The sequence below is a fragment of the Aptenodytes forsteri genome, unplaced genomic scaffold (genome assembly GCF_000699145.1).
Source record: "Aptenodytes forsteri isolate BGI_AS27 unplaced genomic scaffold, ASM69914v1 Scaffold7, whole genome shotgun sequence".
In the NCBI taxonomy this organism is placed as follows: Eukaryota; Metazoa; Chordata; class Aves; order Sphenisciformes; family Spheniscidae; genus Aptenodytes; species Aptenodytes forsteri.
In genome coordinates this window covers 3408097-3425115 of record NW_008795919.1, presented here as the reverse complement: position 1 = coordinate 3425115, position 17019 = coordinate 3408097, and the positions used below count along the sequence as shown (strand labels likewise).

General features: G+C 55.2%; 1 protein-coding gene across 1 annotated transcript in view; it reads right to left on the bottom strand.

Annotated features, from left to right (window-relative positions):
- Positions 1 to 17019, bottom strand: part of MACF1 (microtubule-actin crosslinking factor 1) — a 109586-nt gene that overhangs the window by 24977 nt on the left and 67590 nt on the right. Inside the window, exons 56-67 of the mRNA XM_019473540.1 lie at positions 9856 to 10017; positions 9461 to 9631; positions 8351 to 8517; positions 7368 to 7527; positions 6602 to 6928; positions 5853 to 5937; positions 4691 to 4932; positions 4328 to 4534; positions 3343 to 3462; positions 2083 to 2190; positions 1503 to 1721; positions 697 to 900 (exon numbers count right to left, since the gene is read on the bottom strand). Of these exons, the coding sequence (XP_019329085.1) occupies positions 697 to 900; positions 1503 to 1721; positions 2083 to 2190; positions 3343 to 3462; positions 4328 to 4534; positions 4691 to 4932; positions 5853 to 5937; positions 6602 to 6928; positions 7368 to 7527; positions 8351 to 8517; positions 9461 to 9631; positions 9856 to 10017 (2172 nt within the window). The remainder of the gene's footprint in view (positions 1 to 696; positions 901 to 1502; positions 1722 to 2082; positions 2191 to 3342; positions 3463 to 4327; positions 4535 to 4690; positions 4933 to 5852; positions 5938 to 6601; positions 6929 to 7367; positions 7528 to 8350; positions 8518 to 9460; positions 9632 to 9855; positions 10018 to 17019) is intronic.

Below are 17019 nucleotides of genomic sequence, written 5' to 3'. Positions count from 1 at the left end.
GGGAGTGAGAGATGAGACGGGAGGGGAGTGTGGGGGGGAAAAACTCGGAGTTAATACAAGTGCAAACCAAGAGAAGTGACTACACAATACAGGAATAAAAAAAATAAACACCCAGACATGACAAAAACCAACTGTGCTACGGTAACACGGGGTGAAATGAAACATAACTAGGGGTCATAAACCTCAGCAGCAGAAACTCTTCGCCCCCTTTCTGGACTTTAGCACCTACAGTCTCTGCCCTTCCTTTCATAACTCTGCTCCTGCAGCCACTGACCTTCTCTGGAGATGCCCAGACCCTGGAGACGACCGTTAACTCTCCCATACAAAGGATCCCGTGGCCGTTCACTGCACACACAGCTTATCAGAAATGAAACTTATCTCTCCCAGCTCTTTCAAGAGGCTCTCCGGGCCCTTCCAACCTTGGGTGGATGCCAAAACAGCCCCTTTGAACGAGCATCATTATTGAGGTTGTAAAAATTTATTACCCTATTTACTATGTCAAGATTCAAACGCCTCCTCCCCCGCTTTCGCAGCCAGCGCTGAGCAGCAGGAAACTACCCTGGAGGTGTCTGACCACGTTGTGCCTTATGAAGGGTTTTACAATCGTAACACTCAGAATAAAACTGCATTTCAAAGCTCGTGGCTTCCCCAGGGGACTGTGATAAGAAGACTCGGCTCCTTTGCACCCCAGCCTACCTGGGTGGACTGCGAGACGGCTTCATCGAGCGCGAGAGCCCGCTGGCACACCTCCTCCTTGATTTTGGCGTACATGGCCTCAGCCGTCGAGTATTTTTTCTGCACCATCTCTCCTTCCTCGGGGTTGAGGTCCTTGAGCTGCGGTCCGATTTTCAGCAGCTTGTCAATATGAGGCTTATGTTCAGCAATGGACTCTCTCAGTTGCTAGGGAATAGGGGGGAAAAAAAAAAAAAGACATTTGTTTAGAAATCTATTGAAAGCCGTTGCCTATTTATTTCATGCAACACTCCAAGAGCAGCGATCGTATCTGGTAGTGAACTCACACCGTGGATTTCTTGAACCAGCATCTGCCAAGCACATGGCACTCGGCTCTTCCTAACATGGCCACAGCTCTGCACGTGCCGGCACATCGCCCGGCACAGGTCCTTCCCTGGCACGGCCTCCTCCTGACCCTCCCCGCAGGGGACACCACTGAGAAAATTCGCTTTGCAGCTCTCTACCCTAAAAGCACAAAGCTCTTTTCCCTGCCGCAATCAGGCAGGAGATCTGAAGGCAGCCAGGCTCCCTTAGGTGCAATCTGTATTTTAGGAAGAAGGGCTCCAATGTAACTAGTGATTTCCACATGGTACGCTCACAGCACACTTGTATTACATAGGCAGGATCCCCAAAAAGAAGAGAAAGGGGGGGGGGGGGGGGGAAATCAGAAAAATTCAGAAAAAAGGCGCTCTCGCCCCTGCGAGCGCTGCGCCTCCGCTTAAGGTAGAAGAACCGATGGTGCAGGAGATGCAAACGCCGCGTCCTCTTACCCTCATGTCCTCCTGCTGCTGCTTGAGCTGCTCGTGATCGATGGCCGGAGGGGGCAGCTGGGAGATGAGGGCTTGCGTCTCCTCGATCCACGGATTCAGCTCCTCGTAGGTCTCCCAGAACTGGTTGACCAGGACCTGGGCACGCTCCAAGCGAGCGTAGCGCTCCGAGTTGAGCTGGCTCACGGCTTCGTACTGTTGCACCAGGGACTCGGTTTTCTCCTAAAAAAAAGGAGGGAGGAGAGTTATAGCAAGGGATGCAGAAGGGCCCAGGAATAACGCCAGCTGCACGCTGCGAGCTGGAAGAGCAGGAGGTGCCTTTGGTGGCCTTCCACGCGCGCAAGCTGTAATTCCAATTAAAGCAGCCTCAGAAATCTCTGCTGTCCCCCCCCCATCCTCAAACACTGCAATAAAAATGTGCAATAAAGGAGAGTAATAAATGTAAAGAGATTTCTGCTAACGCTGGTGGGAATTACTAAAGATGGAGTAATTTTAAACTACTTCAGCCCGTGCAAGAGCTGAGCGTTCGCCTCTCTGCCCTCTCTGTCTGCCCCGTCGTGGTAAACAGCAGAGGGAGGCTCACCTGGAGAACAGCTTTTTGTTCCTCCCCGCACGTCCCAAAGATCTCATTGCGCTGGCTGAACAGTTCATCCATAGAGTCTTTGTGCCGAATAATGTCGATGGAAAAAGCCTGCAGAAAGGAAACGTCCAAAGAAAGGAAAGAAATCAGAGCTGAGCCCAACCTCTCCCCCCGGCCCATCCACGGGACCCTCCTGCCCGCGCCAGCTGTAGCAGGCAGCAGAGCTCAGCGTGGCAGAGACCACACAAAACTCAGCACAAGTGTCCTGCGGCACACTGAAAATCTGGCTGAAAATGCAGATTACTGCATGTTTTTCTCATGACTCATCTACATCAACCTCTCTCTTTCAAAGGCCTGAAAACAGCCCTTGAAACGAGGTGTCAGGCAACTTCCACACCCAGGGTCCCCACCGGAGGAAAAAGCTCTACCATCCATTCGTTAGCGAACATGTTAACCCCCCGAAATGATGTTCTCCAGAACTGCATCTACCAATAATTTTGCCATTCCCAAGGTCCACGTGATTAACAGCGGGAAGCCAAGCTGAGCTCAATTTAACTTTATGCTTGACGGTTCAGTCCCCCTCCCTTATAACAATGTCTTATTTTTCTTTTTTTTTTTTTTTAAATCCAATAAGCCTGGATGCTGCTCTGATTGCCGAGGCTGGTAAGGGAAGAAAAGGGCCGTTTATTTAAAGTGCACGTTCTTTCAGGCATGAGCTCATCTCAAAGATATAAAAAAAACCCCAGCGTCTCTTTGTTCCATGTCTGGCTGCTGGGAGGGAAACGAGGAGTCCCCCACTGCAAGGAACAATGAGCAAAAATCAAACGTAAAAGCACCCTCATTAATCAATATATACATTTCTCTAAACCCTTCCGGCTGCCAGTGCCTGCAAGACCCAGGCAGAGCTTGCTCCGGCAAGCCACAGGGAAAGCCTTCGGAAGGAGCGGCTCTCTCGAGGGGAGTCCAAGCAAGAGCACCCATCCAGCCCTAAAGGGCCGTGCAAAGGTTTTGGCTCCTGCAAACGGACAGGAGGCTTTTTCCTTCAGAAGCCCAACACTTCATTCCTCTAAATCCTCTTTCTTCCTCGTTTTTTCCTTTTACTTACCAAGGACGAGTGTTGCATCTCTCCTGCTGCTCTGGGCTCAGCGCTACAAACCCCAGGGTAAAGCTGTCCCCCCCCCCCCGAACCCCAGCCCGTCACCCAAACCACATCCCTCCTCGCTGCCCACCGCGTCTCCCCCCCGGCAGCGAGTGCGCGCGTACCTTCTGCACCTGCAGCTGAGCCGTCGTCTGGTCTTGCTCCAGGCGGATGGGACCGAGAGCCATCAGCTTCCGCTTGGTCTCGGCCACCCAGGCCAGCTCCGCGTCGGCTGCCTGCTCGTACTGGCACATGGGAGAGGACAGGCAGCGCAGGTTAGCGACGGGCAGCAGGGACGGAGCACACGGCAAGTTGGGGATGGTGGGAGACGTGGGGGGGACCCAGTGGGAGGCGGGGGAGGAACGCCTTTCCCGAGCGTGCAGAGGAGGGGAGGAGAAGGGGACACTGGTGTGGACACAGGTTTCTGACTCCACGCTCCCCTCTGAGAGGAGCGGCAGCCGCTGTCCCACGGCCAGCAGCTCCCGCAGCTGGTTTCGGGGCACGGAGCATCACTGCACCACAGGTGCTCAGCGCAGCAGAGCACGGTGGAGCAACCCCCTTCCTCGACACCCTCCCTGCTCACAGGGAAAGGGACGCCTCTATTTCACACCATCATTTTGCTCGCACGTTCAGCTTCGTGGAGTCAGAGCTCAAAGTCGGCGAGGACTGTTATTCAGAGCGCTCCACAGCCTCCAGTCCGTGCAGAACAAGCCTTTTTTGAGAGGACTGTTCGCCTGGAACAAATCTCCGTGCTATCACAACAGGGGATGACGTTTTTCCAGGCTTGAAAGTCACCTGTCATCGGTTTTACACCATCTACTTCACCCACGCAAGCAAAAGCCAGCAGGCAGGATAACACGACGCTGCCCTGGAGTCATCCTATCCAAACCACACGCGACGGGATGGGTCAGAAACCAGCCCCGCTGCCACACGCCGCTGGTGGGGCCAGTTCATGTCTTGGTGTTCCCGATGGGATCTGGCCGTCCCGTTGAGCTGTGCTCGCTATCCCTCCCGCCGCCATTGCACTGCACGGGCTGGAGCGGTGCCGAGCCGCGCGCTCCCCCCCCTGCCGAGAAACCCTGTCAGCCTCCAGCAGGGTTATTAAATTACCTGTTGAGACCTCTGAATAGCAGCATCGATTTCTTCCACCCTCTGCTTGATGGTGTCGCTGACCAGCTTGTAGCGCTCGTTGGTGTCCGACACGAGTTTATCCAGCCCTTCGCGGGCTCGCCAGGGAACCAGCTCCAAGAGAGCTCGGCTCACCTCGTTCACCGTGTCCAGGACGAGCCTGTGCTCCATCACCTCCTTCTTCAGCTCCTGTGGAAGGCACCCATGGACACGTGTCCTTCTCAGTGCTCTGCAGGTGACATCCCTCTCCAGCTCCTCCCCGGCCCCTCAAAACAGCGAGCAAACCCCCGCCAGCTCCCACCCTCACGTCCCCCGTCCCCCGGGTGCTGCTCTGCCAGCCCCCACCTTTTGCCTCTGCTGGAACTGGGGTATCTGCTCGCCGGCGGGGGACTGTCCCCCGCTGGAAACCAGCTCGTCCTCCACTTTGCTCATCCAGCCGGCGAGCTCCTCGTGCGTGGACTGGAACTTGGTGGCCAGCTGCCGAGCCTGCTCCAGCGTGCGCAGCGCCTTGGAGCTAGCGGCGGTGATGTCCGAATAGCGGGTCTTAATTCCGTCCAGCTTCTCCTGGATCAGCAACACCTCCTCCCCTGCGAGACAGCAGCAAGGGGCAAATGACGCTGGGCTGGGGAGGCTGCAGGAGCCACCTGCCCTGTTCCCCCCATTTTAAATCGCTAATTTCAGTCTCGCTTTTCTTTATATCAGTGCAAATTCGCAGCCTATTTTTACAGCCAGGAAGCTACTCTTAGAGCTGACATTTTTTTTACCAGTCAGCGTAACATCCACCTCCTCCCTGGAATGGGATGGAAGCGTGCTGCAAAGCCTGGCTTTGCCCCAAGCCCCAAAGCCACCACAACTCAGTTCTCAACTAACGTGCCACAGCTCCCATAAAAAAGGGTCCGGTTCACTCTTTACTGCTATTTCCAAGAGGACAAGAAACTGCAAGCCAAATTCTTTGTAATCACTCTTCCTGCTACACGGCTCCCACAAGGACAGAGGTCTGTACATCTGCTCCGAGCAGACCACATCTGAAGGAAATGCATCGCCCCGACCTTTCTTCCCACTCATAAACATAAACTTACACCCACGTGGCAACAGCAGCAACTGCTCAGTATGGGAAAGCAATATTAGGAAAGGGCTGGGTGTATTTTTAACCTCTTTCCGTGTGATTTAGCAGCTGGATGCAATGAGAAAACCCTCCCTCGTGTTGCAGGGCTGCTCAGCGCTGAGCATCGCCACCCCAGCGGTGGGAATCACCCGCTCACGAAGCTGCGAGGTTGGTACTCGGGATTTACTAAGCGGGAGCGCTTGTGGCTCGGCATCCAGGTCTGGATGCAAAACAGCTACTTTGGGAGTATCCGAAAGGAAATTAGACCCGAGGGAGAACAGCCTCCCCCCAAACAACGTATCGCTGCAGAGCATAGGCTTCCCAGGGAAGACCATCGCGGGGGACGGTGGGTTTCCCAGACCCCCCCGCACGGGCCAGAGCGCACCCAGCTCTTCGTGTTACCTGTGGTTTGCTTCAGAAGAGCCTGCCCGTTTCTAATGGCTTGGTCCACGTTCTTCTTCCTGTTCACAATTTCCTCGTTCAGAGCCTGGAGAGAAAGGCAAATTGGGGTTACCCTTCTGCAGGCAGGTCCCCCAGTCCCGCCGGCCAGTGCTGGCCAGAGACGCTAAGCGGAGCACGGATGGCTCCTGCCGAGCGCGGGAAGGGTGGACAACAGATCTGATACTTGTCCAGTCAACCTTCTCCTGCTACGGGACTTATTGGGACTTCTGGGACCCAAAGGCTCAAATCTTAGAGCAAACCCATCCCAACCCGTTGGATACGTGTTACCAAAGAACTTGCCCTTGTATTAGACATAACCTCACTCTTGAAAAGAGCTTGCACGGCCCCCGGCGAGCGGAAGCAGACGGCTTCCTCGGTGGCCAGCCTGGCTCAGAAAACCCACCGGGCTTTTCAAGCTCTCATTCTTGGAAACAAGGTCCAGCTTTCTAAAGGCATGGGGTGGCCAAGCTTGCTCAGACATTGTTCACAAAGCAAATGAATCATTTGAAGTTTTCCCCCCCGGGAAACCCATTTTTGGGGCCACAATTATTGTTTTTAACACATGAAATCTCTTTACGCTTCTCCAAGCCTCGAAGAGAACCAGCAGTGGAACAAGCTTTGCAAAATTAAAGTCAGACCAGAAACAAAAAATAAAACCAGATAAATGCAACAAAATAAACAACATAAACATGGGAGAAAATGGAAAATACCAGCTGGTCGGCATGCTGCTTCTGCAGGACGTCCCGTTTGTAATCCTTTACGGATACCGAGCCGAGCTTGTCCTCGACCTCAGCCAGCCAGTTGAGCACTTCCACCTCCTCCTCCCCAAAGAGCCTGGCGTTAGACAGCGCCTGATCCAGCAGCGCTGCCTTCCGGCAGCACCGGTCGTGGACCTCGCCGTAGCGGGTCTGCAGAGAGTCTAGCTTCTCTGCCAGCAGCCTCCGCTCAGCGGCACAGCTCAGGGAGGAGAGGGACTGCCCAACACCGACCGCCCGAGACACGTCGGCTGCGTGGCTCTCTATCTCTTCCTCTAGAGCCTGAATGCCGGGAGGATAAAATGGACAACAGAAAGGAAAATGAGTGAAGAAACAGATTAAAAAAAAAAACCACCAAAACACCAACATAAAAGGGGAAACAAACAATGAACGCAACTGAAGGAATGAAGGAGACAAAACCCACCCGTGAATGGGCAAACTGCATCAAAATAAAAAAGGTTTAAAAGAAACGCAAGAACAGGAATGGTTTTTCTATCCAGAGCCAGATACATTCGCTGCGAGGCGCAAAGACAGCAGTTTAATATTTACCCACACTGGTGGGTTAGGGTTTGCAGCCTTCTCCGTACATAAAGCAGCCTGGATAACTCCTCCAATACTTGTTCGTGCCAAAATCCCCCTCGCCACGGCAGAAACCACCACCTGAGTGGGACCCGATACCAACCGCCTCCATCAGCGGCTCCTGTTCACGCACGGGTCCTACCTTGTGCCGACTGATCTGCTGCTGGATTTTGGCAGTCTGGGTACCGATGGGCTCTGAGTTGGCCAGCTTCTTCTCCGTCACCGACAGCCAGTCCGACACGGGCTCCGTGGTTTCGTGGAACTGCTTTGCCAGGACCAAGATGTCCTCCAGCTGCTTCTGCCTATAGTAAGGAATAAAACACTAAGGAGCAGCTCCCCGTTGGAGTCAGGCATGGGAAGCAGCTTTGAGCGTTAGGAAGAGGGAACCAAAGCAGCCCTGTTCAGAGCAAGGTGAGACACTGTGTCAGGCAAGCTGCAAAGGCAAACACAAAAATCAACGTGGAGAAATTGCAAAACAAGCTTTTTCCTGCAGCTGCGCCTTTAGGGTCCAGTTTGTCCCCCCGGGAAGGTGGCAGAAAGGCTCCCCCGTTGTGCTGCTTTTCTTCCATTCCTATCGCTATCTTGGAGATCTTCCGACGTGCTCAGCTTGCGGCCGGGCTCTCGGTGTTTCAGAGCTGCTGAGCTTCTGTTCAAAGACAGCCCGGCACTGGTGCAAGTCCTAGATGGACAGTCCATCTAGTTGGCAGTGATTTAAAACACCGGGAGGTCAAATCTGGCCCTCAGAAGTGACTTTATAACCTCAAATATTAGCTTATGTAGCAACAAGCGACTCATAAATGAGATTCAGGCAGCAGAAAGGTGTCAACAGGATGCTGCTGCTAAAGCTAAATGTTAACGCTTAAAGGAATAAAAATAACATCCATCCCCTGCTGGGAATTTATTTAATCTGAGCTCTTCCCTGCCATTGTAAACCACCGCTATCAACTTCAGCTCCCAAACAGGCTTTGATTTCTCATGTTTTCCAGCTGTTTCCATGTTTCCAGGATGTATCTGCACAGAAATCTCCGCCAGCTTCCCGCGTGTTGTAACCCCAAGCTCCGAGGCACCATGAATCGCAGGACGAGCCGGCCCCGTGTTTTTGGCCGGCAGCACAGACCCTCTCACCTGCCGGCCGCCCTGCCCAGCAGCCCTGCCCAGCGGCGCTCCAGGCTCTCCAGCTGGCCGACGATCTTCTCCCGATCCGCGGGCTCGGCCGACTGCGCGATCCTCCCTCCCTCCGCTTGGATCATCTCAACGGTGGCTTTGCGATCGTCCAGGAGTCGCTGGAGCAGCTTTAGCATCAGCAGCGAACCAAAGGAGGATAAAAGTTACCAGATTGGATCAGCAGAACCTCTTCTAGCCCTCAGAGATAGCAAATCTCTAATTGTGGCTGAAAATCACTGTAAGCACGGGGCTGAGACCAAAGCCAGCCCAGTGGGACAGCCTTTACCATCAAAACCAGTTAAAAAAAAAGAATAGTAATATAATGTGCTTTAACTTTTGGTCAGCCCTGAAGCGGTCAGGCAGTTGGACTAGATGATCATTTTAGGTCCCTTCCAACTGAAATATTCTATTCTGAAAGAGATTCAAAGCACTTCTGTGCCAGAGCAGCTTTCAGAGGCTTCCCCATCACCCCCCGCCCCCCAACTTATCAAGATCAAGTTTTTAACTTTCACTTTAAATAAATTTCCTCTTCAAAGTCTCAATACTTCGGACCAAGCCTCGGTAAGAATTCATTTCTAAAACGTTTTACCACGACCACACTTGAACTTTCATCTGCCTGCCCACAAGGGCAGGCGCCGACCCAGGCTGTTATCTCTGCAAACACTGGCGTGCCTCGGGTCGGTTCTTACAGTTTGTACATTCATTTTGTCCAAATACCCAAACCGGTACCTACAACGCCAGCTTGCTCCTGACGCAGCAGAATTACCAGCACAAACAAAACTTAGGGCTGGAAAAACACGGCCGACCAGCAAAACCAGCAGCAAACTTCAAGAGGCAGTGGGACAATAAAGTAACGCCGGTGATTTAGACGATGGAGATAGCGAGTGTGGGCAAACGAGCTGCCTATTTATTACATTAGGATGTGGGGAACCAGAAGATCCACCGTGAAAGAAGCAGGCTTGTGGACATCCCAGCTACACCTTATCTGTTACAGCTGGACCCCCAAAATACTGTCTGTCTGTCCACGGCTCCCCCTCCCGTCGAGGCAAGCGTTGCCCTGTGCTTGCTCACCTTCTGCTCCTGGATCTGGGCTTTCACCACCTTGTATTCCGCAGAGGGAGGTTTCTGGTTGGAGATGAGCTCCTCGGTGTCTGCCAGCCAGCTCAGCAACGGCTCCAGGGCGTCCTGAAACTTCCCGCAGTGCAACAGGGCCTCTTGCAGCTGAGCAACTCTTTGGGCCACCTGCACCCCAAACACAACCCCAATCAGGCTGCAGGCTGGCGACGCATCGACACCGGAGCCTCACCTCCCTGCCCCTTCTTCTACCAGACCCCAATGGGGCCGAGCGAAACCAGTTACAGCCCCTCCCCACGCTTACCTTCTTGTGTTGAGGGTGTTCCCCCTTCTTCTACCAGACCCCAATGGGGCCGAGCGAAACCAGTTACAGCCCCTCCCCACGCTCTTACCTTCTTGTTGAGGGTGTTCCAGCGGGTGTTGATTTCTTCCATGTCATGCTCCAGCCCTTGGACATCACAGTTTTTCCCGGCGCTTTGGATGAGTCCTTGACCAACTCCATTGACTTGCTGTAGTTTTAGCTGGAGAGGATCCACTTGCTCCTTCTGGAACAGCTGGGGATGGGAAGGGTGGGAGGGAAAAGGTATTTATAACCCGTGAGCTGCTCTTACAGCCCCTCCATCATTCAATAGATACAACAGGCTTTCTTCTCTAGAGAAGATGCAGTAGCTACTCGCACTGATTTTATTAGAGTTGTGCAGGTTAGTCTAAACTCCACCCTGGCCTTGACCCAGCAACACAGATGTCGCAGGCATTCGCTGGTGTGGAGCACAGCTCAGGATCTACACGCGTCCACCTCTGCTTTTAAATGGGTAAATCCCCTTTTTCCAAGCACCGGAGTGAGGTGGAGAGAGCAAATCGGGGAAGAAATAAGAGCATCGGCTCTGGCCAGCCATCGGATTGGGAAATAATGCTCCTGGGGAAAAACCCAAAGCAATTCTCACAGTGACACTATTGAGAACAGAGACCTGACATCACAAGAGTTTTGTTAACCATAAAATTACAGACACGGAGAAGCTAGCTGTATTTCGAAAGACAAAGGCAATAGGCAATTAACGTGCTAGTCATTTGCCGCACTGCATATTTGGCATGGTCCTGCCTGGGAATCCTGTGGGGAAAAGCTTTTTAAACCAAAAAAGATTTGATAGGGAAGGGGGAGGAGAGCGAATGAAGCTCCCCATTGTAAAGAGAGGCAGCAGGGAAAATCCTGTTTCCGTGAAGGAGATAAGTGCTCTTTATCAGAGCTGTGGATCTGCTGTAACCACCCGCCGACGCAGCCGCCCGTGGACGGTCCCTCTCCGGCGCTGCTGGGGCGGCCGCAGAGCCCAGTCCCAAGGGACAAGCCCGCTGCTTCCCCATAGCGAATAGCACAAGCCCCAGAAAAAGGGAGCGGAGTCCTTCATCGCTGACTCTGGTCCCTTGGACTACGAGCCCATCCAGAGCACAGGTCACCCCGCACCCAGCGCTGGACGGGATCAGAGCCCTTGGCCCTGTCGCAACATTTTCTCTTTGGAAAGCGGAGGGGATCGCAGCCAGCCGCCTGCTTTCTCAAGCGTGCCTCCTCCTCCTCACGTGCCCGAGAATATATGGACATTGACGGCATCAAAAAATTCCCACTCAGATGCAAGATCTCTCCTAGCAGAGCACCAGCTCGTGGATGGCGCAGCTCTCCGGACCCGGCAATCGCTTTGCCTCCGAAGGAACACAAGGCAGGCAAAAAACCCCAAACACACAAAAAACCCCAAACACACACAAAAAAAAAGTTCCCAGCCTGAGCAAGAGGGGCTGCCTTGACTTCCTTTGCCTCATTTTCAAAGAAAAAGCTATTCTTTCCCATCGGAGCTCAGCTACTCGAGGGCAGGGAGGTATCACTGCAGGACACGAAGTGCAGGGTGTGTTGGCAGACATTGTCCAGAGCTGTTTGCTCAGTGAGAATTATGCCACGGTTATAAGAAATAAATGGTGACATGAAATCACCGATTCCCCGGCCGCTTCTCCTGTTACTGTTTATATATGGAGCTGGCTGGTGGAGCAGCCAAACCCACAAAAGGACCAGGCTGATAAGTCTGGCATGCGGGGCTGGGTCCGAGCCCTCCGCGCGCTGCAAAAACAAACTCCAGGGCTTCGAAGCAGCCAGGCAGGGAGGGAGCCCTGCAGAAAGCCCGGCCATCAGACCACGGGTACCTGCAACACACGAATCGGTACAGCCCGAGAGCATGACGCTGCACAAGGATCGTTACAAAGATAATCACGTTAATGGCCTGAGGAGCGAGCATGTCAAACACGCTTGTTTTTCTTTGCTCATGAAAGATTCCAGCGATTTAGTTCATTAACCTCACCGTGACTCAGCTTTGAAACAAATATTTAACATACACCCTTTGCTGGGCAGGGAAAGGCGCAGAGCGAGGTGTCCTGCCCAGGCAAAGCGGCTGGACAGACATCTTGGCGAGCAGAAGGACATCTGCTCTGCCACACCTCCTCCTCGCTCCCAGAAATGCTTCCCAAAGCATCTCCTCGCTTTCTGCTTCCCTCATCTCCCGGGCGGCCGCGCTCCTTAACCCCACCGCTGCCGAACGCAGAGCCCGGCCCCGCGGTGGGAAGAACCGGCAGTGCCCAGGCATCGCCCCGGTGCAGACCCGGAGCTGCCAACGGCTTGAACAACGTTTGAGCAAAGGGAGGATTTACGGGGTTGACAATCAGAGGTGCTGCACTTAAAGTAAGGGTCCCACCAGCGAGGACACGCTGACACCAAAGCAGTGAATTTCAGACAACAGACGTACAACGGCAAGAACCCGACGGCTCTTTTTCCTCGCCAAGGTCCACACCGGGTGCCCCAGCCCGTGCTCACATGGACCCCGCCATGTGAAAGCATCTCTCCAAGCCCCTCCACGTGCATTTCTCAAACGGCTGGCACAGCCCAAAGAATGAGTAATTGCTACCGAATCGGGATTTTCGGCGCTGACTAACTTCTGATGTCTCCTTAGTGATATTTCTCCTAATCCAGATGGCAGTAAATCAGCTCTCGGCTGTGGGAACTCCACCACCGAGGCCTCTCCAGGCAAAAGCTTCTAGCACGGCACGGTAAAGCAAATCCCCAAATGCCAGAGAGAATTTGAGCCCCTTCCCACGCGTGTTCAGAGCCTCAGCACCTTATTGCTCACTTAAAAAGCTACAGAAAGTGGTGACTGCACAGGACAGGAATTATTTGCACTTAATTTGTTTTACAGGACTCTCTCTTCCAATGTATTTTCTGCTTCAAAGATGGGAACCATGCTGCCAGGCTCCAGCGAGAAGGTTTCTCTGAAGTCTGTGATTTACGTCTGAGTGACCATAATGTACTTTAATAAGCCAAAAAAGTTTAGGACAATAGTTTAGGTCATCAAGCAGTGATAGTCTTTTGCCTCCCCTACTTATAAAACCACACAATTCCCCCCCAAAACTTTTTGCCTGCCAAATTCAAGCCAAATTCAGGAGGGAGAAGGCTGTTTCGAAGCCTGAACCCCCCGCAGATTGTGGCTGTGTTTCCGAGCAGGCTCCCATCTCCCACCCACCCCTCAAGTGCAAAATAAAGCGATTTCTGGGCCTGAAACCCCGTCTGCGAACGCCTGAGCAACAAATACCTCGTTATCTGGAACGAATCCATCTGGTAGAGCAGGAGGCCCTTCTGCAACGAGAGCGGTGGTGGAGGGTCCCTCCATGTCCACGGGCACCTCTCCCTCGCTGGGTGCTGGGGAAAGGGCACCCCCACGGCTGGGGGGACATAGGGTGTCCCCTGGCACGGCCCCGGGGAGGGTTTGTGCGGTGGGTGCCACGGCGGAGGGTGCACCCGGCAGCTCGTGCAGCTCTGGGGCGGTGGGATCCTCTGCAGGGGGTGGGAAGGCAGAGGGGGTACCCTCTGTGCCCGGCGGCATGGAGGCACTGTCCCAAGCTGTCACCTCTGCCGCGGGCACTCTCACAACAGGGTCATCCTCCAAAGCCGGCGCTTCGGTGAATAGGTGCTCCAGGATGGGTGGCACAACCATGTTGGCAAAGTCATCTGTATCCCCCAAGGCCACTACCGACCCCCCCACTGCCAGCGGTACAGGGCTACCACTGAGACCCCTGACACCGGAGACGAGTGGGTCGGCCGCTTCTGGTGGCACAGTGGCAACAGGCACATCGGCAAACGGTGGTGGGGCATCCAGAAGCTCTTCCACTGCCAAGGGCATGGCAGTGGTGGTGGCATCTGGAGATGGATGCTCAATACACGGCTCCTCAGCATCCGTGGTAGGTTCCCCAGTGGCTGGTGGTGTCTGCTGTGCCTGGGGCTCTGGGACAGCCACATCCAATGGTGCTGATGGGTCGGTTGGAACATAAAGCCCCCCAACATCCCATGGAATGGCATCGGGAGCAGGCTGCCTCACAGTGGGCGGCGTGCCAGGAAGCTCTTCCGGAGCGGCTGGGCTGGCAGCGCGTGGGACCCCCTCACCCAGCACCACGGTACAGCACCGCGCTGTCGGCTGGTCCTCCCAGCCGCAGGCAAACAGCAAGTCCAGGTCTCCCGGCTGCAGGATGGCCGACGGTGCCTCCCTGTGCACAACAGCCACCTCCACGGGGGACCCCTCGGTGTGGGCAGCCCCTTCCAGAGCCAGGTCCTGGCCCAGGGGAACTGTTTCCCATGGGAGGTCCTCAACAGGTGCCGGGGATGTCGTTGGAGCCTCAGAGTCCAGCTCTGATGCAGAGCCGGTGTGGAAAGGCAGTAGAGAACCACGGCGAGCATCCCCACTTTCTGCCAGGTGAGTCTGGCCCTCAGCTCCATCGCTCTCTGATCCCAAATCTGTGGCTTCGTTCTCAGAAACCAGTTCTGGGACATCCCAGTTGGTGAGGTCTGTCCTTCCAGGCAGGTGAGGGGTCCCGGATGGATCCGTTCCCTCAACACTGTCCTCGCTGTGCTGTGAGGGGGACTGTGGCTCCTCTGCCACCATGTCGGGAGCTGGGAGCTGGGAGGGGGACGCTCGGCCGGGACAGGTCTCCTCGGGGAGCTGTGATACTTCACTGTCGGAGACCAGCGAGTCTTGGTTATCTTCACCCCACCCCTCCGGAGCGCTGGGGTAATCAGCTGCCTCCAAGCCGGAGGCTGGATGTGCACCCATCGCAGGAGATGGCATCCCACCAGCCACCTGCACCGCCACTGTGCAACCATCCACGAGCTCCAGGTCCACCAGTGGGTCAGGTGCATCCTCCTCCACCAGTGCCGGAGAGCACTGCCGGAGGGAGCCCGGCCCCACCGCGGCCACGGGGCTGGGGGAGGCCCCTCCGTCCGAGTCCGTTGGGGTGACAGCCGAGGTGTCACTTTCTGAGAAGGGCTCTGTTGCCGGCTCCAGCGTGCTCAGCACCTGCGAGCTGCAGGTGACATCAAAGTCCTCCAGATCTGACACGACGGCAGAGTCCGAAGCGCTGACGTCCAAAGGGGCCCTATGCTGACACGCTTCGACCGCCGCCCCAGCCAGTTTGGCTGAATCTGGGTGCAGCCCCTCCGAGTCCATGGGGGAGACCTGAACGTCCAGGCAGCCGGGGACAGCCCCATCGCCCTCATCCTCGTTCAGGCACTGCTCTTCCAACTCCAGGAACATCTGCACCGAGTCTGTGTCGGACAACTCGGGGCCCGTGGGGCTGGCCGAGCGCTCTGAACCCAGAGCAAAGTCCTCAGCCTCGCACTGCACTGCCGCGTCCTCGGTACAGCATGCGCTGCTGGTGAGGGGGCTGCCGGCACTCCCCGGGGATGTGCAGGACTGGGAGGTCCCCGGGCTGGGGGCAGAGCCGTCTGCTGGAGCAGCAAATTGTTCCTTTTCTTCAGAAATATCTGCCAAGCAACAGCTCTTCTTCTCCTCTGCCACTAGAACAGCCTTTCCTCTCTCTGACAGTGTCGCCTCCTCCCACTCTTCCATCATCACCCAGCGCTCGTCCTCCTCAAATCTCAGCTCAGACTCCGTTTTCTCCCTGAGATTAGAGGTGATGAGAATATCCAGTCCAGCATCCAGCAGCTCTTCGCTAAGGCACGGAGAGAGGTTGACGTTCTCCACTGTACAGTCCGACTCAGAGGCCTCCAGGGTCTCCTGGTGCCCATTGCTGAGGCTTCCCTTGATGAAATTCTTCCTGGCCCGTGGCCAGGTGGCACTGGGGAGCCGGTGAGCCCTGGCCAGGTCCCCGACGCGACCACGGCCATCGCCCGTGTTCAGCAGGGGCTGGGTTTTTTTCCGGGGACCGCCGTAGCCATCCGCGCCGAACTGCTTGGCCGTTAGAGCCTCCGCCGCACCAGATGACCTGGAGACATGCTCCAAGGTGAGAGACTCGGACATGGGCTCACCATGGTCGGGCTGGCCCGGGCGCTCAGTGAGCACAGCACTTGACTCCCGCTTATCCCGCAGGGAAGGGTTGGAGGCGCCTGCTTCTGACACCTCGCTCAGCGAAGCACCCATCCTTTCCGCAAATTCGGTGAAGTTTGGCGGCATGAAGGATTTCCACGATCGCCGGTTAACGTTCTCCTTTCTTTCGGGGTTCGGTCGTCTCCTTGGTGGAGCCGGCGCCGGCTTGGAGACGTCACTGCTGAGCTTCAGCGCGTCGAAGATGACTCGCTCATCCAATTTCTTCGTTTCTGGCACCCTGGACTCGAAGACGTTGGCAGCTCCCAGAGTCCCGTTGCTGGATATGGTGCTGCCGTCCCCCTTGCCGAGGGTGCTCTTGGAAAGCTGGTTGAGCTTCGATCCTTGATCGATTTGCTCGTTAATTCTCATCGTGTCGTATATCGACCTCTGGGGCACGTAGCAATCCTCTATATAACCATCCTCCTCCTCACCCTTCCCCAGGCAAGTGTGGTTCTGCCGTAAACAGTCTGGCCGGCTCAGTGGTTTGCCCATGCTCTCGTCCTTACGGATGACGAAACCGCCCCGGCAACCTTTCGCCCGCCACCGCAGGAAGCATCACACGGCCAGCAGGTCCCAAACCTGCTGTGGCAGACTCTAATCCCAAAGCAGCGACGCTACGGGGACGGGAGGGTGCACCGGCAGCACTGCACCGGCTCAGCAGTCCGACCGGCGGTCCCGAGCAGTGAAACAACCCATCTCATCCCCCCGACCCCCCTAAAAAAACCCCATCCATCAGCAAAAACCATCCAAATCCGACAGCTTCGATAAAATATTCCCAATCGCCGTTTGCGACAGAAACCGCGGAAGAGTTTCAAGCTCTTAAATTATCCCGTCCGTCCTTCTTTAATAACAAAGGCACTGCTTGTCCCGGCCGCTCACGTATCGCAGCCCGAGCGGCGAGCGGCTCCTCGCATTTTCTGCCCAGCTCTAAGTCCCGTGGAAGTCCAGCTGGTCTGAATTAGCCTCTCCCCCCGACTCTCGTGTTTTCATTTGAACTGAGCTTGTCAGCGGATATTCGTGCAAGTTTAAACACAGGAAGTTCTTCATTCAGGGCAAACTCGGAGGTTTCCTGTCTCAAAAACATGATGGCATTGTTGTTCCTGTCGCCGCGATGCCCGGAGCCACCGAACCCCCAAAATCCAGCCGTTTGTC